Here is a 23,885-nt window from a genome sequence, read left to right on the forward strand (position 1 = left end):
ATGGAGCCCGGGCTGGGGGTCGGGCTGGGGGTCGGGCTGGGGGTCGGTCAGGGGAGGGCTGGGGCGGCCCCGGGACTCAAGGCAGCTTTCAGCTCTGCTCACATCCCTACCGAGGTGAGTCCTGTCCACCTGCTCACTAACACACTCACTCACACACTCACTAACTCACTCACTCACTAACACACTCACTAACACACACACACTCACTAACTCACTCACTAACACTCACACACTCACTCACTAACTCACTCACTAACACACTCACACACTCACTCAGACACTCACTCACTCACTAACACACTCACTCACTAACACACTCACTAACACACTTACTCATTCACTCACTCACTAACACACTTACTCACTCACTAACACACTTACTCACTCACTAACACACTTACTCACTCACTAACACACTCACTCACTAACACTCACTCACTAACACTCACTCACTAACACTCACTCACTCACTAACACACTCACTAACACACTCACTCACTAACACACTCACTCACTAACACACTCAGTAACCCTCACTAACACCCACTCACACACTCACTCACACACTCACTTACTTGCTAACTTATTCACTAACACTCACTCACACACTCACTCACTCACACACTCACACTCACTCACACGCACACTAACACTCACTCACAATCACACACTCACTAACTCACTCATTCACTCACTAACACACCACTCACTCACTCACTCACTAACACTCACCAACGTACGCACACACTCACTCACCGACATACTCACTCGCAAACTCCCTGTGTGTCTTGACCTGTATCGCCCACTCACGCCAATATTAGTAGTAAAACACATGCACACTTGCAAGTTGAGTGAGTGGGTGACACAGGCAAAGCATCATTTATTTGCGGCAAAGTATCATTTTCATTTGAGTATGATTTTGATTTGCATTGTCTGGATTTCTATTCGTTCACACGGCTGAACGGAAGGGAGTTGATTCAGGTTAACCCCTCAAAATTCAAATACCAGCTCGTGACTTTTTTGTTTCATTGATGTAAGAAAAAAAAACTTTTGTGTGTGCGACTGAGTGTCAGTGGAGGTAATATACTACATCTCCCGAGTTTTATTTAAAAACGCTGCAGCGGATTCCATGCAGGGTCCTGTGCCTGTAAATAACAAAATGCAAATGCAAGGATTATTATTATTTAACATAGGCTTTCTAAGTGCTTCAGAGATGGTGGTACTCTGGATGGCATAACAAAATGTTCAGTAATTTAAGATCAAACCAGTTTTCAATATAAGGTTCTCTGCTTGAGCTATATTTCTTTCTATTTAGGTATTGAAATGGGATGCATTGACTTGATTCTAACCCTCCTTGCCCCCATTATTTGTTGGAGAATGAGCAGCAGAGAGCTGAAGCTAAGCTAAAGTATAAACTTACATATGAGGAATTATTTTCTATCAGAACAATATTTCAGGAAGATGCCATTGTCGATATAAATTAAAGTTTTTTCCAGCATGCACATTTTTTCCATAGGTAGGTACATGTAAAGTTACAAATCAGGGAATTGCTTCAGCAGGGGACTGTAAAAGTGGAATGCACTTTTTTGTCTCCTTTTTACGATTATGTGAAAGGAAAACCCAATTTTGCAATTAGGAAGAACCTAATCCTCTTCCTTGTACGCTCGTTGCTTATAATTTTTAAGCTTGCGGTCCAAATGTTGGTCTAGCAATTTGTTAACTTTTATTTCCTTGTTTTTTAAAAAACCATATTTGGGGCTTTTATATTTTTCATTACCAAAGAGTAATAACTTAAGTTTACTAATGTATGTACAACATGGAAAATAACTGCTCCAAGCTAGAGAAATTAGTCCAAGAAGGAAATTACTCATACTAAGAATAATTATATTTGGTGCAGCACCTTTCATGTCAGGAGGAGAGCTCAAAGTGTTTCACAGAATTTACTGTAAATTGGAGTGACTGTTTTGTGGTCAAACGTGAAAGAACCAAATAAGATTATGTTGCCATATATTTAAATATTTCTACTCCAAGGAGGGAGATGAATAGTGATTTCACAGCTTTCTGAGCCAGTGGGTAAACTCTTGATCCGGTATGGTATTGAGTTGTACAGAGGTGCCAGGTTCAGTCCCTGGTTTGTGCTGAGTTAATTGAGCTCAGTAGTGGACCAGCCCTGTGATTGACTTCACTATCACTTGGGAAAAGAGAAAATTCATCCAGGATTCCTAATCCTGATAGCTATTCCATTGGTGTCTACCTGGTGGGTGAAGATGGATTGAGATTGGTTCTATCTTTCCACTCCCCATGATGTTATTGTCTACTGACACTAATGATAATAATAATCCACTTTCTAATTAATTAACTGCAGATTTTCTTTTGGTTATCTGTATGACTGATACATGCAAAAAACCAACATATCTCAAGGTACAGATTAGGGTGAGGTACAAAAGGGCAATAGTACCTTTGAAGAGAAACTGCTTTTCTCCCTTAGGAAAGTAAGGAACACAAGACTTGCCTACCTCAGCTGCCAGACTTTCCCTACTAATCCCTGCTTTTTAGCCCATCAGAACTGTTTTGTAGAGGTAAACCTTCACAAACTGAACCATAATACTTTTTTTTAAAGTTCTGTGACATGACAGAGTACAATAATAAAAAGTATTGTGTTAGATCTACAGAATTGGTAAGCCCTGTGTATTAGTGACTTGATTCTTCTGACGTAACATTACTTTTGGTTAATATTAAACTGTTTTTTCTTCCTCGGTTACAATTTAACAGCAACTTGAACTGGCTGCATCTTATGTCTCTGATGCTCAATATAACCGAAACATTCACTTTGAAACCTCATCACAAGCAATTAGGTAAGTTCTAATACCAATGTGAATCCAACCAGAGCACAATTAGCTTTTTTTTCCTCTGCTCTTGTTGAACTTTGCACTCTTCATGTTGAGGGATGTGTATGGTGTGGAATAATTTAGCTCATTCAGCCTTTCGACCTATTTGCAGCGCAACAACAACTTGTATTTATATAGCGCCCCTCATGTGGGGTAACATCCCGGAGAGCACTGGTAATTAGTGTGGGATTGTGGGCTCACTGACAATTGATCCCACAATCCCACACTGAGACTGACCCAAATATAATAACTATAATAATGCTTGTATTTGATATAGCACTTTTAGCACTCTAGACATCTCAAAACACTTCACAAATATACTGTAAAGTGAATTGACTGTATATTTGTGGGTGAAACATGGCAACCAATTGCGCACAGCAGGGTCCCACAAACAGTCGTGGATTAAGTGACCAAATTATTATTGTTTTTTTTTAAGGATTATTATCCCCGAAAAAGCGATTCGCCAATCGACTAACAACCAGGTTCCTACTTACTACTAGGTAAACAGGGGCGTGTGGAGTAAGGAAACTTGCTCAACATTTCGCCCTGCCAGGGATCAAACCCAGGTCTCTCGCTTGTGAGGCGCCTGCTCTAACCACTGAGTTATAGGACTCCACTACAGGACTCTAATATGCTGTAATGTTTTGTAATGTATTTTTATTCTGCAAGTTAGAAAGTCAGCAGGGGGAAATATAAAATCTACAAGTTATGCATTTTATGATGTATACATGATAAATTATCCACTCATATCGCCTTTTGAAATGCAACATGGGGAGCTGAATACTAGGGACTATGAATAGTTGTGGGAGATTGGGTCAATATTTTTTTAAATGTTGGTGTAGAATTAACAAGATAATTTGGTTGTGATTTGACTTTAATCACATAAGTTTTGGGTTATTGAATTGGGTGTTTTTGGAATAAATGTTGCTGTCACTGAATTTTTTAAATATATATTACAATTAATTTCTACTTTAAGAGAGGATTGTTTTCCCTCATGGGGTGAAAGGAAGTCATCATCTAATGAAGGTGGCATATTGGACCTATTATCTTGCAATAAGTTATCCAGGCTGGCTAAATCAATTTAATGATAATAAGTCCAAATAAGTCCTTTAATAAATTCAAATTCATTTTGATGGATTGTAAAATCTGCAATCTTTGTTGCAGGATATGGCGGTAGAGTAAATTTGACCTAAGGCATTGTCCAGAATTTGTTTTGGGAGAAAGTAAATAAGGCACGATTGTGCTGTCTGCAATTATGGATTTCCTAAATAATGCCAATTTCTAACTTTGTCCTCATTTGAATTAGAAATAGTCAGACTATCGTTGACCCATTGGTTTAGCATGCTTTCTTTTCTGGGGTGAAGGTATTTTTCTGAGTGAGTAATTGAACTGAGTTTGTCAAGTCTTAGAATGTCTGTAGCACAGCAAGTCTTTTGGTGTCTGACCTGCAAATGAGAATTTGTCCCATCAGATTTGCTTGAATATTTCATGAAATAAATGGGTCCTGATATATGAATAGCTTACTTATTACTGTAATATGTTTCAGTGTTGAAATATGAAAAGCTTGGCAAGCAAAGGTGTTAGAAGGCATAGCGAAAGAGCAGGAAATTGGGGCCATGAAGGATGGTTTCTTACAAGAGCAACACCAACATGAGAATAATGGGCCAACTAGCTATTGGGTACTAATTGATAAATAAGGACCAATTTACTAGGACCAATGGAAGGAAAGAGAGAGACGGGGGAGGGAGGGAGAGGAAGCAGGCAGAACTGAATAGATGGTGTTTGGTGTTACTGTTGGTTTGTGTAACTGGAGATCTAAAATAAAATAAACATTGGTTGTTGAGAGCATTGTACGTTTCTAACATCTAATTTGTAGCAGTTTGGAATCTTCACACCATCTTGTTGCAATAAGATGACCGCTAGAGGAACTTATTTCCTTAGAGCTCTTCCCTTATTTTGCTGAACAAAAAACCTCCACCTCTTCTTAAAATGTGTTCCGGTGTTGTTATTGGAAGGGCCACATATGCTGACTGAGCTCACTAATGCAGATGCCCAAGATAAGTGGATTGTGCAATAAAAGGACCAAATGGTAGACAAAATATTCTTTTATCCTCACAGGGTGAAATGTACCTCAGGAACGTAGGGAGACTAGGCAGAAGATTAGTGCAACTCTGATGGACATTATGAGGGAGTCAATTAGGACTGTCAGAATTCCAACAGACTGGAAGCAAGCAGATGTTTTTCCCATATTCAGGAAAATAAGGTGACAGGAAATTGTAAAGGTTTTTATAAACATATTAGAAGTAAAAGGATAGCTCAGGAGGGGGTTCGGCCACTTGGGACAAAAGTAGTAAATTGGTGGTAGAGAAGAAGGGGGTGGCAGAGCTATTTCATGAGTATTTTGCTTCATTTTTACTGAGGATTTGGATACTCCCACAATAGATCTTAAAAAGGAAAAACAGCTACTTGGGATAAGGACCAAAAAGGAAACTGCACTTTCTTAAAAAAGTATCCTGATGGGATGCATCCCAGATTGTTGAGGGAAAGAAGAGAGGAGATAGTTGAGATTTTGTTGATAATTTTCCTAATGTCTTTAGAGTCTGGTAGGCTGCCAGAGCATTGAAGGGTGGCAGATATGGTGCCTTGGTTCAAGAATGACACCAAAGATAAGACAGGATCTGTAGATAAACTTTTGGAGGCAATAATGGAGCAGAATAGCAATTACTTAAATAAACATGAGTTAATCAGTGATAGTCAGCATGGATTTATGACGGGCAGATCATGTTTGACCAATTTAATAGAGTTCTTCAAGGAAATAACTGAAAATGTACGTCAAGGAAATGCTATTGGATGTTGTGTCTTTGAATTTCTGAAAAGGTGATACAGAAGATTAGTGGAGAAACTCGAGACAAATGGAATAGGAGCGAAAGTGGTGGTTTGAATTGAAAGATGGTTGAAGGATAGAAGACAGAGAATAGGGATATCAGGTTGTTTTTCCATTGGAAGGAAGGTAATTAGTGGCATACCACAGTAGTCTGTGATGGGGCTCCTTTTTATTTATATATATATATATATATGTATATATGTATATGTGTGTGTGTATATATATATATATATATAAATGACCTTGATTTCAATATAAGAGGTATAGTATCAAAGTATGCAGATGATATCAAGCTAGGAAATATAGTGATGAGGATGGCAAGAAACTGGAAGAGGATTTAAACAGATTAGCGCAATGAGCTGATCAATAGCAAATTAAGTTTAATTAAGTGAAAGGTGAAGTGATTCATTGTATATTGAATGGTATTATCTTGCAAGAAGCTGAGGAACAATGGGATTTGGGAGTTCAAGTCCAGAAGTTATTGGAAGTGTCATTGCAAGTGACAAAAGCTGCAAAGAAGGCTGTGAAGAAAGCTAATAGCATGCTAGGTCTTATACACACAGCATTTTGTTTTTGTACTAAGTGTGTACGAATCATTGGTTAGACTGCAGCTGGAGTACTGCATCCTGTTTTGGGCACCTCACTTCAGGAAAGATATTGAGGCCTTAGAGGATTGCAGAAGAGGTTAATGAGAATAATTTCAAGGACGAAAGGTTACCATTATGAGGATAGATTAGAGAAGCTGGGTCTGTAAAATTTTGAAGGGTTCTTACAGGGTAAATGGAGAGAAGTTATTTCCATTGAAAGAGGAGTGGCTAACCAAGGGACATAATTATAAGATAGCTATAAGAACAGTGAAAGGAGAATCTAGGAGGATATTTTCACTGAGAGCTGTTGGGTTGTGGATTGCTCTACCGAGTAGGGTGGTGGAGGTGGATTCCATTGTAGTTTTCAAGAGACAGACATATGAAGAGAGGGGCTCGAAGGGGTATGGGGGTAAGGCGTTGGAATTGAAGCGATTCCTTGACCCATTATCCTGAGTTCAACAACAGGAAAAATTATGGAGTCAATCATCAGAAAGGAAGTGAAAGGTTACCTATATAAAATTAATTTGAAGAACAGCCAACATGGGTTCAGAAAGGGTAGGTCTTTCCTGACCAATCTCAGACTTTTTTGAGGAGTTAACAGCCCAGATTGATTTTGGGAAGCCATATGATATAGTATACCTAGATTTCCAAAAGGCATTTGACAAAGTACAACATGAAACAACCTTCCACAACCTGGGCATCAAAGGCAAGGTGTGGTTGTGTATTCTGAATTTGCTCAAGCGAAGGAAGCAGAGGGTCTGTGTTAGGGGAGCTGGGTCAAAATGGGAAAATGAGACCCCTCCGGTTCCTTCTAGAGTATATCCTGTAAAACATATGGGAGATCGTCCTGATGTGAAAGATTCTATAGAAAATGTAAGTTATTATTGTATATATTAGTGACCTGTATTTGCAGACCCAGCGTAAGGTAATTAAATTTGCAGACCAAATTGAGGGGGAATTGTGGTATTGGAGGAGGCAGCAAAGTGAGCTTGATAGTGTATGCATATGGGTAAATAACTGACAGATACGTACAAGGTAATTCTGCAATATAAGGAGGCTGCCCAAACCTAGAGGCTGTGCAGAGGAGAGTAATAAAGATGATCCAATATGTTAGAGGAATGAGCTCTGAGCAAAGATTAGACAAGCTCTTTAGTCTTGAGAAGAGAACTCAAGGGGACCTCCTAGAGGTTTGTAAAAAAAATTTAAGTGGGAATAAAATGTAAACCCAGATCATTATTTTTAGGATGCACCAAGGCAGTGGAAGAACTTTTCAAGGTACTGTACAGTTAAGGGTTTGCACCTGAGCTGAGGTTGGAATGAAGAGGGGTGGAAGTAAGAGGCGGGAGGGTGACTGAAGGCACAAAGAGTTGCAGAACTGTGAATTCAGGACTGTTACCATCAAGCATCAAGCTGGTTTGCAATCCCTAAACCTATGTCCTGTCATTCTACTGCCTTGGTGCATTCTAAAGTATTGTTCTCTTTTTATTTTGTCAATCCCATTTAATCATCATGACTTCTTTGTATATGACTACTGTGAATTTAAATGCTGGGATCTCACTTGGTTTAACAGTCGCTCAGGTGTGAATTATAATTTTGCCTTGGAAAAAGATTAACACTTTTTTGGATTTTTCTTAGATTGCACAAAATCTACAATCATTGGGCTGCTCAGAGAGTGATCTATTTATTTGTGCTAGTGGACCTGTTGCTCGCCTTGTTTGAGGAGCCTGCAGTTTATTTGTTGCCTATTTGGGTGAGTGTAGTTTTCTCATTCAGTAATTGTATTCATTTTCATAGCACTGTTACCCCGGTAAGCCTTTTTAAATGTTACTGATCAGTTTATGGTTAGAGAACTTGTACAGAAATCTAATTTCTTTCTTCCACAATCCTGCATAAGGACATGGACTGTAACCAATCCAAATAGAAACTTCGTAAACATTTTTCTGTCAATATTTCACAGATGCATTTTTAATACAAAATAGGGAATCCAGACAAGTGTCCTCATTTTTCAATGTGAAATAAAGTCAGTGCATCAGAACGTAAATAACATAAAATTTACTTTCAAATTTGCATATATGAAATTCCATGGCTAAAATGTCTCCTCACTATGGAAGCAGACCATTTTATTGCTTTCCCCAAACACCAGGGATAAGTAAATAGAATTGTGTTTGGGATGAGAGGAAACCACACCTTGCCCCCTCCTACCCCTCTGACCTGCTGACTTCTTATGAGCCTGCCCGCTCCCTCCGTTCATCAGGCTCCGGCCTGCTCCATGTCTCCCGCCCAACCTGCCCTACCTTTCAGCCTCTCTGCCCCCATACTCTGGAACTCCATCCCACGGTCCCTTCGCCTCGCTTCCTCCCTTGCCTCCTTCAAGGCCGGTCTCAAGACCTTTCTCTTTGACCGTGCCTTTTGTCTCCCTCCCACCTCTCTGCCTTCCCTCACCCCTACACCACCCTTCTCCCATGCTCGGGCCCCGACACCTGACTGTTCAGGACTTTGGAACGTCCTCCCGATGTGAAAGGCGCTCTACAAATGTAATTTTGTTGTTGTTGTTGAAACCAAGGAAACAGATGCTGAAGTTCTTTCAATCCATCGACAGCAATGCCGACTGGTGAATTGTGCACATGTTCCATTCTATTGCTTCCATTTCCTTTCTAGGAACAGCCTTGGAAAAGCTATGAATGAGGGGGGAGCATTTGTGGAATAACTGGTCTGAGCCAGAAATCCAACATTCAGTTATGTGTTGTTCTCTGTACCTTTTTAATGTGACCATATCGTGCAGATTACAACATTTGATCCCAAGATGTAAATGCGATTCAGGGAAAGACTTCAGGCTAATTGCAAAGGCAGAGAGGGTGCAATGTACAGTGGAGTCCACATAATATTATGGCGCCTATTGTTATAATCTCATAATGTTATACTGGCGGCCAATCCTGGCCACGTTTGTTATTTGTACACATTTGATGTTTGCGTATTGTTGAAGCTGTGTGATGTTATCATTTGTCTAATGTTATGCTGGATGTATGGTCCTGATTAACAAAAGGACTAGTGTTACTAGAGCATCGCTCTGGCACCTGAAACCTTCGTTCAAAGAGATGGGTAGATGGTTCAATGGGAACACAGGTCTGGATGATGGAAAGCAGATAGTCCAATGAGAAGAGGCTGTTACACTACAGTAATTTAGTGCCCACAGTGCTGTTATATTTGTGATTTGATTTTGAAGATAAAATAGTCAAAAATAACTGACCTCATTTTTAAAATAAATATTACAATGAATTTAAAGTAAAATATTGGATTTTTAAACTTTTTCCTTATCCGTGAAATTCTAAATGCCTTCAGAACAGTCTGGAAGTGTTTGTAAGTGTTTATAAGGGATGTTCCCCTATTGTTATAGTACGTATAATATTATAATTTTATCTGTCCGACAGAGTGTAACATTAAGCAGACTGTACTGTGCGAATAAACTGCAAAATAATGAGGCATTTTTTTATTGAACCTTATTCATACCTGTGAACTCATCATCACTGTGTGAATTAAAACATTAATAGATCTCCCTTCCTTTATGTAATTTTGCTCCAATTATTTTGTGTGGAGAATTAACAGTAAAAATCCAAATTTCTACAGATGCAGCTCCATCAACAGATAAGACCATAAAATGTAGGAGCAGGAGTAGGCCATTCGGCCCCTCAGGCCTGCCCCACCATTTAATAAGATCATGGCTGATCTTTTAACCAATTTAATTTACCCGCCCTATCCCCATATCCCTTAATCTCTCTATCTTTTAGAAATCTATCAATCTCAGTCTTGAAAATGTTCAAGGACTGAGCATCCACAGCCTTCAGGGGTAGAGAATTCCACAGATTCACTACCCTCTGAGTGAAGAAATGTTTCCTCAACTCAGTTCAAAAAGGCTGACCCTTAATCTTGAGACTATGACCCATAGTTTTAGATTCTCCAACCAGGGGAAATAGTCTCACGGTATCTACCCTGTCAAGATCCTTAAGAATCTTATGTTTCTATAAGATCACCTTTAATTCTTCTATATTCTAGAGAATATAGGCCTAGTTTACTCAACCTCTCCTTATAGGTCAATCCCCTCATCCCAGGAATCAACCTAGTGAACCTACGCTGCACCCCCTCTAAGGCGAGTATGTCCTTTTTTAAATAAGGAGACCAAAGCTGTACACAATATTCTAGGTGCGTCTCACCAAGGCCTTATACAATTGCAGCAAGACTTCCCTTCTCTTGTACTCTAACCCTTTTGCAACGAACGCCAACATGGCATTAGCCTTCCTATTTCTTTGCTGTACCTGCATACTAACTTCGTGTAACTGGTGTACAAGGACACTCAAATCCCTCTGAACACTAACACTACCTAGTCTCTCCCCTCTAGAAAATAATCCACTTTTCTATTTTTACTACCTTGGTGAATAACTTCACACTTCCCCACGTTATACTCCATCTGTCACCTTCTTGCCCACTCACCAAGCCTGTCTATTTCTCTTTGCATTCTTCGTGTGTCATCCTCACAGCTTACTCTCCCAACTACCTTTGTATTGTCTGCAAATTTAGATATATTAAGTTCTATTTCCTCATCTAAATCATTGATATAGACTGTAAATAATTGAGGCCCAAGCACTGATCCTTGTGGCACTCCACTAATCACATCCTGCCAATCTGAGAAGGACCCGTTTATCCCCACTCTCTATTTTCTTCCTGTTAGCCACTCTCCAATCCATGCTAATATATTACCTTTAATTCCATGGGCTGTAATCTTATGCAACAGCCTTTTTTGTGGCACCTTGTCGAATGCCTTCTGGAAATCTAAATACACTACATCTACTGGTTCCCCCCATCTAACCTGCTAGTTACATCCTCAAAAAACTCTAAAAGATTTGTTAAACATGATTTCCCTTCGTAAAGCCATGTTGACTCTGTCTAATCACGCTATGATTTTCTAAGTACCCCACGACGACGTCCCTAATAAAGGACTCTAAAATTTTCTCTACCACCGATGTCAGACTAACTGGTCTATACTTCCCCATGTTTTGTCTCCCACTCTTCTTAAATAGTGGCTTTACGTTTGCGATCTTCCAATCAATGGGAACCATTCCAGAATCCTGGAAATTTTGAAAGATCAAAAACAAAGCATGCCACCTCTTTTAAAACCCTAGGATGCAGGCCATCAGGTCCAGGGGATTTATCGGTTTTTAATCCTATCAATTTCTCTAGTACTGTTGCTTTACTGATGTTCATTTCTTTAAGTTCCTCACTAACATTAGTCTCCAGGTCCCCTCTATTGGTCTACCATCCTTTTTAATCTAATTTCCCAGTCTATTTTAGCCAAATCTTCTCTCATACCTGCAAAGTTGGCTTTATTTAAATTTAAGACCCTTGCTTCAGATTCAACTATATCACACTCTGACTTAAAGTTAAATTCCATCATGTTATGGTCACTCTGCCCTAGAGGAGCCTTAACTTCCAGATTATTGATTAGCTCTATTTCGTTACACAAAACAAGATCTAGGATAGCCTGTTCCCTGGTTGGTTCCTCAGCATACTCTTCTAGAAAACTATCAGAAAACTATAGATGTTGCTTCATAAACCGGTTTCAGATGACTTTTTTTGTTACAAAATATTTGTTTAAAACTTTTGTGAGTCCGTACCCAAAGGACATAAATACAGTAGAAGATAATCAGTAGTAGATCTAATGGGGAGTTGAAAAGGAATCTTTTTGACGCAGAGGGTGGTGAGATTGTAGGACTTGCTGCTGGACGCTGTGGTTGAAGCAAAAATCATCAATGTATTTAAGAAAAATATTGATGCACATATGAGGGATAAGGGAATGGAAGGGTGCAGGAGAGGTGAGGGCTTGTGTGTTGTGTAAACAATGTGGACTAGTTGGGCTGAATTGTATGTTTCTGTGTCGTAAGTTGTGTAACTTAGCAATAATAAAAATCCTTGCATTTGATATAGTGCCTTATCACATCTTCGAGATATAACTTATCCTTTTCTATGCACAATATTCATGTTCTGATAGTGATCAACTAAACATTTCTTTAGTTGCCGCAACACTTCCTCTATCTGTAAAGCACAAGGCACCATCACGTGTGTAATTCTAGTTCTTGATGTTTTGTTCCCACAATTCATTAAGGACACAGAACGATTAATGATACTTTAACCCAACAGGTAACTTTGTCAATGGAGTTGGTTTGTCTTCTGACATTTGTTGGACGACTGGCACACTTCTCAAAAATAATTCCTACAAAGGTGTTTTGGAGAGATGCAAAAAATATCTGTCTCATCATCACCATTATGGTGAGTTGTATAATCAAAAAATTGTATTTAGTCTTTTGTATTACCAACTAGTTATAATATTGAGAGTGTTGTGAAGATCTCTGCTGAGTAGCCTTGTAGAGATTGGTTTGGTCCAATGTTGCAACACCAGTGCTTTGAATCTTCCAGGTAATTTCAATACCTCCCTTGTTATTTTTTCCCCTGCTGCTTCACACTTGGTTGGGAAGGGGGAAGTTGAAGTTCAGATTATCTTCAGTTGTACGTATAAAAGTAAATTGAAGTAAACAATAATGTTTGAGGTTTTTCTCTTATTCATTGATTGTGTTGGATGGGTGGAGACTCAAACCATCTGTTGCTTGTGTTTATGATCTTAATGCAGTTGTGATTTGTTTAAGCTGACGCTCATCGATATGACTGTGTACTGGGCTGTGGTCATTACTGGACATGATACGGTGAGGTGGTCAAGAGTTCTGAGGCCACTTTTCTGTGTGAACTTCACTGAGAGTCGCCAGGTGAGTTTTCTATTTTATTTACAGCAAATAGCGATTTTCAAAATCTATTATTTATTGGTTTTGTATATTCACCACAAAGCAGGAACCAGTGGAGTCAGTTACCTTAAACACAATCAAAATAATAACAATGATCCTTACATTTGTTATCAAGTAATCGATGTGTCTAAACATTTCACAGGATATACTGTAAAGTAGAGTGACTGTGGATTTTGGTTCAGCTTCGTGCTCCGCCACTGTCAAGCACTCTGGGATGCTATCCTGAGTGCACTCTAAAAGTGCAAATTGTTGTTGTGAGTTTTTCTTTTGTGAGTGTTTATCTTGGAAACAAAATTCCCTTGCATCCTTCAATTCCCTCGAGAGACAGGCACAAACTGAACGAGTGGCTGAGGCTAGACAGGGCAGCTGGTTGCCTGTGATATTCTTGAGCTGTTGCTAAAATGCATCCTGAAACTTCTGGTTGGATACTTCCTTTGATTTGATATTTCTTTCGTCCCCCCAACCCATTCCTCCTTCCCAGTAGAGGAGCACTTGTCTGTGCCTCTACACAACAATGGCCTGAGACTGGCAACTTTGTGGAGTCCTGAAGCTCAGTGGTTAGAGCACTCGCTTTGCAAGCGAGAGACCTGAGTTCAATTCCAGGCAGAGGGCGAAACCTTGGGCAAGTTTCCTTACTCCACACAGAGCCCTAATAATAATCTCTCCAAAAACAAAACAATAACAAATTGGTCATTTTCAATCCACGACTGTCTGTGGGACATTGCTGTGCGCAATTGGCTGCCGCATTCGCCCACGAATATACAGTCAATTCACTTTACAGTGTGTTCTGTGAAGCGCTTTGGGACGTCCTCCCGATGTGAAAAGCGCTATATCAAATGCAAGGATTATTATTACTATTATTATTTGTGCTACATGGGGTGTAGTGCTCCCTGACTCTGAACCAGTATAACATTCTCCTAGGATTATATTGTGATTACTGGTGATGCAATAAACTGTTCCATCAGGCTTGTAGGTTTCACCGGCTGCAGTTTGACATCACCCAGAGGTGACTGAATTGTGAATCCGATCGAAATGGAGGTTCATTCATATAGCTGAATGGTACTTGTACGTTCATGACCTTGGCTAAACGAAGAGGGAAACTGTCTCCCAATATCGATTCCTATTGTACAGCCGGACACTGGGAGATGTGGATGAGGCCTGGCTCTATTTTTACTCCTTTGTTGTAGCTTTCTTACAAAGATTAATTTTAACGAGGAAATAGCTTTCATTGTCTTCCTGGTCAGTTCCTTGAAGAGTTTTGATGCATCCTCCTGATGTGAAAGTAGCTTTCTATCTAAAATTGTCTGTTGGTCTACCCTCCTCTGACAGTCCAGCTCGTATTAATGGTGTGAAGTCATGGCCTGCCTCCCCTTACTCTGCACCACAGAAAGGTGTTTTGCACTGTTATAGTAATAATGTAATAATAATCTAATTTTTTAAAAATGTAACACTAATATTTTCTGTGTATTAACGATTTTTCTTATTCCTGTAGTTGCGAAGAGCTTTCAGGAATATTCGCCACACTCTCCCAGAGATCCTAAGTGTGTTTGTGCTGTTCATGTTCAGTGTTGCAGTGTTTTCACTCATGGCTTTGAAACTATTTGAGAAAAGGTGAGAGTTCCAACACACTAACCGTCAGACTTTTAAAACACTTTTGCTAGTTCTTGGCACTCAATAGATTGTTCTGTTCAATCGTAGCACAATAAGGAATGTGATATCAGGTGGGTTTTTTTCAACTTATAATCTTCCTGATATAATGTATTTGCTGAATGCCCAAATGTACCTGACCAAAACTTCTCACTGTTTGCAAATCTTCCATGCGGCCTTGTGTATAGTTCCTTTTTGCTGTTTGATAAGTTATTTTGTGTTACACCACATGAAGAGTAAACTGAACATGCAACTGCTACTTGCACTTATAGCATCTTTTACAAAGGAGAATGCTCAAAGCACTTTACAGGGGACCTTCAGGATACAAAATATAAAATACAAAGTACGACATGTCATGCAACCACCAAGGTGGTCGAAGGCAAACTGGATAGACCTTGGTCTTCTTTTGCCTAGCAAATTCTTATGTTATGGAAGAACGATTTGGGATCTGAAAATGGGAAGGGAGGAAGACAGTGAGGCAGAAAGATTTAGGGAGAGTTCCGACAAGCAGGGGAAAAGTAGCTGAAAGCTCCTTCAACGATGGTGGGGAAAGCCAAAGGTAGGGGAATGCAGGACTCTGGAGTCCTGTAGCTCAGTGGTTAGAGCATTCGCCTCGCAAGTGAGAAACCTGGTTTCAATTCCCCGGATGGCGAAACGTTGGGCAAGTTTATTTTTCCACACACCTGATAATAATCCCTCAAGAAAAAAAAAACAATAATAATTTGGTGACTCAATCCACGACTGTTTGTGGGACACTGTTGTGCGCAATTGGCTGCCGATTTCGCCCACAAATATACAGTCAATTCACCTTACAGTATATTCTGTGAAGCGCTTTGAGACATCTAGAAGACGTGAAAAAGCGCTATATCAAATGCAAGGATTATTATTATTATTATTGTCAGAGTACCTTATATCACTGTCAAGTACAGTTTAGTTTACCATTTAAATATTTTTAGTGATTTGTCATCTGGTTATGATGAAGTAGATTAATATCTAAATTCACACACAGAATCTGTCAAACCAGCCAAAAATCCTTAAAGCAAATACAGTTCTCCCCTGTCAAGTATCAGTATTTATATAACACATTGGGTTAGAATGCCCTCAAGCCTCTCGACCTAGTCTGTTCAATAGACATGAACACTCTCCCCATAGGAAGGGAGAAAAAGTCAGAGGATAAGTTGTGTCATGTTGCATTGACCAGTATCTTATAGCAGGGAAGGTCAGGCCTTGGGCATCTCCCAGAGAGATCCAAGACCAAGGAACAATTTGCATCAAAACTTGAGCTGGTGTGCTGTGGCCATGCTAGCTGACCTTCACTTTTGTGCTTCACTTGTGAAGTGGCCATTGAGTTATTGGACCTAGTCAACCTATAATAAGGTTTCCCTGTATGTAAATGTATATGTCTCATTTGAGAGCTTTATGAGATACATATCTTAGAATCTGTTATTGGGCTTGCTGTTCACAATGAATTTAATGAGACATTAAGTTTTGGATCAATTCAAAACTATGGATAATATGATCATATAAGTAATGATATTTCACTTCTATTGGGGATAGTGTATAGTGCTCTATTCTCCACATTACACATCTTGTCACTGGTGTGTGGCTGTTGTCAGATTGTCTTAAGTTGTACTTAGTGATAGTAGTAGTAGTAATAGTAATCCTTCACTGGTAGCCTGCTGCACTCGAGTGTCTTATTGGGTCTCAGATCTCAGTAGTTGATATTGAGTTTGATGACTGAAGCATCACAGCTGTATGAAATGTAATGGTTTGATATTCCGGTATTAATAGGATTAAAATATTTGTTTGCAGACAAACTGCCTCAGACGCTAGCTAATCCAAGATGTTTATTTCACTTTTTAGTATCTGGGTGCTAAAAAGAGTACCATGGACACAGGGTGAGGGGATTTAAGCGCTCCCAAGACGCTACCCTGCATGAAGGTTGCTATAAAAATCCAAGTTGTCGTACAAGACAGTTGCATCTAATTTGGGGAACCATTATTGCCTCCAATGCTTAGTAGGGAGTGGGTGCATCTCCCTCATTACGTGGATAAATAAATGACTTGTTTTTGCACACTTTAAAAAAACTAATTATTGCACATTTATTTTTGATGGTTAAACTTAATTTCCACAAATTTCTTCAGGAATGGATTGTCATTTTTTGACATTGTCACAGATTCACACAGAATGTGTTGTGCTAGAACACCAATTCCACTTTGTTTTACAGGAATTTAACTACAGATAAAGGAGCTCCTTACTTCACCAACTATTTGGATATATTCTTTGAACTCTATGTGCTCGTGACAACAGCAAATAGTCCTGATGTGATGTATGTACATACAAACAAATATTTCTATTACTTGTGCTTATTTTTAAAAAAGTCATTCTAGAGTTTTTTTTAAAGAGCATTTTTCAGGTAAAATATTTACAGCTAAATGCATGATTTTGTTCTTTTTAAAAATTATACCAATTCTGTTTTCAGAGTATATTGAGTTTTATTCTGATGTCAAAGTTGTAATTTGCAAAAGCTAGTAGTTCGCTGTAGTACACTATTCTTTTTAAAAATAATAATACGAAGACTTAATGTGTTCATCCAATCAATCTTTACCCCTAGTGTGAACTGCTAAATATTACTTGGTTTACATTTGGAGTCATTTATACTTGAGAGCGATCTGTGCTGAGCAGAATAATTTTTATCTTCTGGTTAGGTGTAACATTGGTAATGCCCTATGTTAAGCTGCTTTGCAATGCACAATAAATAGTTTGGGAATGTTTCAGATTAAACCACAATGCAGATGAGGACCCAGGCCATCTTGCAGGTTGAGATCCTATTCGTGACTTTTATATTGCTTCAGATTCTGAATTTTGATTTTTGCAGTCTCTGGGCTTTAAGGCTTTCATGAAAATATCAGTGATCTTTAGAGGGAGACACTGGGAGGACATTCTGTCCATTCAATAAAATATCACAAGATTGGTTTGGGTGAAGAAGGCTCTTTCGTCCATTTGATCTCCTCCTTTCAGAATACCTCCTCCTCCCATTACAGTATTAAGCTGTTTCTTAAACAATTACAGAACTCTGGCCACAACCACCCTTCCTGGTAATATTTTCCAGTTGTTAATTACTCTGGGTAGAGAAATACTTCCCAGTGTCAGTCATGTAATTTCCCTTTGCAAGTCTAAATTTGGGTCATCTTGTTCTGCTGTTTCGCACATCTGAAAATAATAGCCAGAGATGAGCAGAATTCTGCTGTTTGTTTTCCAAAATGCTAATGGCATGTAATGACCTGAGGATTAATTTGGCTTGGGTGAGGTTTGTATTAAGTATTTATTTTGGTGCTTGTTTTTCAGGATGCCAGCATACAACGTCAGCTGGGGATATTCCATTTTCTTTATTGTTTATATAATCATAAACACCTACACCTTCATGTCTGTCTTCCTGGCTGTTGTGTACAATAATTACAAGAAACATTTAAAGGTATGTACTTAATTGGAAACTCCAGGCAGCAGAAAATGCAGGTGTTTCACATGTCGTAATGAATGGCAATCAGTCATATTAAGTGACCTTCAGAGATTGGAATGGAGCTGGAATGTGCTCCTTTAATAGAAAACAACTTCCTTTTCCAGGGATGTTGGAGTTTAAAATGTTGACTTCACTAATCTAGCTGGAGACTGCAGCAACTTTGGAAGCTGCTTGTTCCCATTTTGAATCGTTAATGCTAACAATTCAAAAAGGCTTGACACTAACCTCAAAAAGCAGACAGTGTTTAATTAAACTTCTCCACTTCTGCATCTAATATGTTTTTTTTTACATTCTCTTTCCTTCTTAATCCCTCCCTGCTAAAGAGTCTCATTATAAATACAGCAACAAAAACTTGCATGCACATAGTGCCCTTCACATATGATAACATCTTGGAGCATTTCACAGTGGCGGAGTTGGACACTGAGCTGGGGAATGGGGGGAAGTGACTGTAGGTCCAGTCGAAGAGGTAATTTTAAGGTGGGATTTGAAGACTGATAAAAAGGTTGTGAAGCAGAGGGACAGAGGCTGGGATTGTGATGGTTGAAGGCTGCCACCGAGAGTGATGCAGAGGGAGTGGTGAATGTGCAGCGTGACTGTGATAGCTGAGCAGAGAGGGCAGGCAGAGGAATGGAGTTTGAGGAAATCACTCATTTTCTATTTGGCTACTGTGAGTGGTCATAGAGAGTCTGTGTACTAGTCTAGTATTTGTGCTAAACAACTACATCATGAGAATGAAGAGGTAGTCAAAGGTTCTGCAGTTTTGAGGGACAGGAAGGGAAACTGCATAGTTGGGATCTGCAATTCTTGCTTTGGAAGACCAAGAAGGGCTATGTTGGTGTGTAACTAAACAAATTACAAGTTTTTCTTTGGCAGGAAAAGATCCATTATACCTCAAAACATGCTTTCTCATGTATCGATTGTGGCACAATGAGCCAATTAAAAACAACTGAAGAAAAAAAGGATACAAAATGGGGTCGTGGAAATGTCCAATTTATTTAATGAGAAGCTCATAATCTATACTTATTTTACTAGGGAAGTTTGCATCAAGTTACATTCACCTACAAACACACAGACACTCCACTTCAGAGTGAAGCACTTTAAGACGTCCTCCTGATGTGAAAGGTGCTACATTAAATGCAGGAAGGATAATGATGATAATTATCTTCTATTATGGATATTTATACTATATGCTAAGGGAGTTCCCATCCTTTTTCATCCATCAAAATCTTTTTGGTACAAATGGCAACCATGATTACCTCCAAAAATTCATCACACTTGACTACAATTAATGTAAAACACTTTGAAAATAATTTGCACACCTAACTTTGAAACATCTCAAAGACTTCACAGTAATAATGATGGTGTGGTAAATGACCTTCAGGATTCATTTGGTACTGCAATTGGATTTTTTTTAAATTCCCATCTTAAGTGGCGTTTATATCGTACAGTCTGTTTATATGCGGTAGACATATTTCAAGATGAAACACACAAGATGCTGAAACACATTGTTTTTTTCAGAATGAAGTAAGAAAATTGGTTTTCATGAAGCATAGGAAGATGGTTGAAGCATTTAACCTCCTGAAGGTGCAGCATGGAAGCGAGTTCATAATTCTGGAAGCAGATTGGAGCCAGCTGGTGAGAATAGTGGCCCCAGAGATCCCCAGTGCCCATCGAGCACTACTGTGGAGAGTTTGCGATGAAGACCAGAAGGGCTATGTTGGTGTGTAACTAAACAAATTACAAGTTTTTCTTTGGACGGAAAAGATCCATTATACCTCAAAACATGTCTCCTTGATTGCACTTTCCGTGATGTTTCACCTCGCCTTGGGTCATCCTCCCAATATTACTATATAATTGTAAAATTATATTGGGTAATTCCAGCAAATTGTCCAATTTTTTATCATTGTCCCTGGTGATTGGGAAGATAGTGGCCACAACTTCATCTCATTTCAATGTTCTTCTGTGAAGATCCCAGGAAATGTTTGTGACCTCTCTTTCTGCTAGCCTAGGGGAAATGTTCAGTCCTCGCATTATATCAAATTGATGTTATAACAAGAGCTCTATGCCTTCCATTGTAGACTATGGAATATCTGAAGCCTTTTTTGTAAAAAGAGTCTAATTTAATTGAAATATTCATTCTTCTAACTTAACGTGGCTAAAAAAAATGAACTAACTTGTATTACAGCAGAGTAACCTACGAACACAAAATGTGGACCCTCAGCATTTTGTTTAATCACAAAGGAAATTTGGGTGAAGAAGATCCTACAATCTTCTTGTTCACATTCTTTCAAAATCTCAGTCCTCCCATTTCACATTGCAGCTTCAATCTGTTTCTTAAATAAATCCAGTATCATGGTATCCAATTAAATTTGCTATCTCTGTATTTGACGACTCAAGCTTTTTCGTGTGTGTTTGAATCCTAAGTAACTTGCAAACTTGCATCATTATCTTACACAGGACAAGAAGCTTTCATCCAGTTAGCGGATCTTCTAAATATTCAAGTTGTTCAAATGAAGGAAAGAATTCATCCACTTGAGGTGCGCATGCCAAGTATATACACTTCGGCAGTCAGCCAGTTCATACGCAGAATGGTCAAGCACAGGTATGTGCAACGCTGTAGGCTTTCAAAGTTATAAACGTTCTATAATGCTCCTGTGTTTTAACTAATAATAATTCTTGCATTTGATATAGTGCCTTATCATGTCTTTGAGACATCTCAAAGCGCTTCACAGAATAAACTGTAAAGTGAATTGGCTGTATATTTTGTGGGCAAAACGCAGTATCCCACAAACAGTTGTGGATTCAGTGACCAAATTTTTTAAAATTTATTTTGAAGGAATTATTACCCCCGGAAAAGTGATCCGCCAATCGACTAACAACCGGGTTCTTACTTACTGCTAGGTAAACAGAGGCATTTGGAGTAAGGAAACTTTCCCAACGTTTCACCCTGCCAGGACTCAAACCCAGGCCCTCTTGCTTGGGAGGCGAGTGATCTAATTACAAAGCTACAGAACTCCACAGTGATTAAAACACTTATTTCTTGATTGTCTCTGAGTAGTGACCTAATGTTCTTAAGCACGATGATGGGTTCCTCATATATGAGAAGCCTGGCTGATGTTTAAAAAAAATAACACTTCAGTGTGACTGTTGTTGAGCATTGACTGTCGGCATAAAACAACTCAAATCATGAAACTTGTGAGATAGGCTCTACTTGTCCTCAGAATCTCTAGGTTGGAGAGGAGGGGGAATCAGTCAGGATTTCTGTTCTTGTTCTTAAGCATTACAGTATTGGATAGTAATCGAGTGGAAATCCTGGCTGAATATTTCTTCTTCCCTGCCAATGTTCCTGAAGTGAATTGTAGTGCCCAGCAGAAGTCATCAAGCTTAGACGTGGAAACCAATCTGTGTCCTAGACTCTATGACTTGTGCTATATTGGTTATTGATTTTATCAATTTATACTCTTCAATGTATTAAAGCTGCTGACTTTATACAAATACAGTAACAACTTCACTTTCTACCCTGAATTAATTGTGGCTCAGTGGGCCTGATGCAACAGTGATTTCTGTTTCTGTGCGTTATTTAGTTATAGTATAATAATCCTTGCATTTGATGTAGCGCTTTATCGCATTGACTATGCTAGTCTTTTGGTTTGTCACTAGTCTTGATAGATCATGATATAAGATTCTGTTAATGTGTTGCTTACTGCATATTTTTCTCCTGCAGGGGTTTCGGTACATGTATGATTTTATCATTGTCGTGAATACTATCTTCATTTGTGGTGATGAGGCCAACCCTTACATATCTGAGGCAGAGTGGGTCTTTTTGACACTCTACTTGATTGAAATCATGCTCAAACTATACACATACGAACCCAGAGTATATTTTGCGAAGAATCAGTTTTGGAATTGGTAATTTTTTTTCATATTTGTTCTCTTCCTGTTTCAGTTTAGGAATAATTTAAGCAGATGTTAACATTTATTTTTACTCTCCAGGTATGATACTATAATAGTACTTGCAGCTTTGTTGGGCACTGTAATCAATACTGCGCTCAAATCAGGTAAGCATTGCCTGCTGATTTGATTGAATGGTGACTATCTTTCTATTCTCTCTTTCCCCCTCCATCAAAATCCTGATCTGTTTCACATTAAAGGTAATTTAAGTTTCCTTCCTTCACAAATCCTGGCCAAATTTTTAGCTTTTTCAGCATTGTCCCTTCACGTGCAAATGTATTCTTGCTAATGTCAGCAATGTGCTGCATTTACCTGTGCCATGTGATTATGTGCGAATTTTGTTACACATGCATCAGTGTTACACATACCCACAATTTCAGTAATCAGACACCGCTTTTGTTGGATTGGTGTTTTGGATTTCCAATGGTTAGTGCACCCTGGGGTTAGTCGCTGGTGTACAGCACTTGGCTGATGGTGCACTGAAGTGAGCCCATTAGAAATATACTCCAGTCAGAGCAGCCGTGACACTGGTGCATGTGGCTCTGATAGTTGAACATTATTGATTTAGTGTTGAATATTGCTTTGCAAATAGATGCATTTTGTTATTCATTTTCAATTATTTTATATGCACTTCTGCAAATAAGTTTTACCTCAGTGATGAATTAAATCAGAGATGGCCAACTTGAGAGCTGCAATGTGTAAAATAGTCACCCAGTACCCATGTTGGCCATTCCTGCATTAAATAATGCAACATAATGCAATCAAAACATTTACATTGCTTGCATAATATTTCTGAAAGTTTTTGTTAATTCTTCTGTCCTTCGTGGTGCCTTATGGTTTCTGAAATAGTAAACCTTTGAAAATCTGAGTCAACTAGTAGTGGATAGCAGAGCAGTGATTTACTACTTGATTGCTAAATGTGCAGAGCAACAACTTGCATTCATGCACCTTCCTTCAAACAGGCTAGCATCTTGGAGCACTTAGCAGTGGCAGAGTTTGACGTTGAGCTGGGGAAACAGAAGGAGATGACTATAGGCATGATCGAAGAAGAAGGTCTTCAGTTACAATCTGAAGATGAGCAAGGCAGACGGATTGAGGCAGAGAGTTTCATAGTTTCAGGGTGTAATGGCTGAAAGCACAGCCATCGTTTTGCTTAGCTGGTGGAGCAGAGGGGATGAAGTTGTGCAAGAGGCCAGAGCCAGCTAAGCAAAATGGACAGAGGAATGGGGTGAAAGCAGATCAGGGAGGTGCTAAGGCACAAAGTGATTTTTGTATGCAAGTGTGATGATCTTGAAATTGATCCATTCTATAATAGGGAGCTATGGGAGCCTGGCAAAGACGACAACAAATTACACTTGTGTAGCATCCTTCACATTGGAAAGGTGTCCAAGGACACTCTAAGACTGGGGTAATGGAGATGCCAAGTTTGGTACAGGCGTGGATATGGGTGGTGAAGTTTTGAATCAATTGGATTTTATGAATGGTGGAGCTGGGAAGACCGGCGAGGAATGTATCAGAATCGTCAAGACAGAAAGTGATGAAAAGATGGGCAAGGGCTTTGGC

At 39.1% G+C, this 23,885-nt stretch overlaps 1 protein-coding gene across 1 annotated transcript in view; it reads left to right on the forward strand.

The window, feature by feature from the left end:
• The window catches only part of tpcn3 (two pore segment channel 3), a 31,821-nt gene continuing 7,936 nt past the window's right edge, over positions 1–23,885 (forward strand). The window contains exons 1-12 of the mRNA XM_042333110.1: positions 1–114; positions 2,773–2,855; positions 7,995–8,109; positions 12,549–12,677; positions 13,052–13,168; positions 14,697–14,815; positions 17,079–17,180; positions 18,200–18,326; positions 19,890–20,091; positions 20,829–20,973; positions 22,095–22,280; positions 22,365–22,429. Coding sequence (XP_042189044.1) covers positions 1–114; positions 2,773–2,855; positions 7,995–8,109; positions 12,549–12,677; positions 13,052–13,168; positions 14,697–14,815; positions 17,079–17,180; positions 18,200–18,326; positions 19,890–20,091; positions 20,829–20,973; positions 22,095–22,280; positions 22,365–22,429 — 1,504 coding nt within the window. The remainder of the gene's footprint in view (positions 115–2,772; positions 2,856–7,994; positions 8,110–12,548; positions 12,678–13,051; positions 13,169–14,696; positions 14,816–17,078; positions 17,181–18,199; positions 18,327–19,889; positions 20,092–20,828; positions 20,974–22,094; positions 22,281–22,364; positions 22,430–23,885) is intronic.

Source organism: Callorhinchus milii, unplaced genomic scaffold (genome assembly GCF_018977255.1).
Source record: "Callorhinchus milii isolate IMCB2004 unplaced genomic scaffold, IMCB_Cmil_1.0 Scaffold3, whole genome shotgun sequence".
Classification (NCBI taxonomy): domain Eukaryota; kingdom Metazoa; phylum Chordata; class Chondrichthyes; order Chimaeriformes; family Callorhinchidae; genus Callorhinchus; species Callorhinchus milii.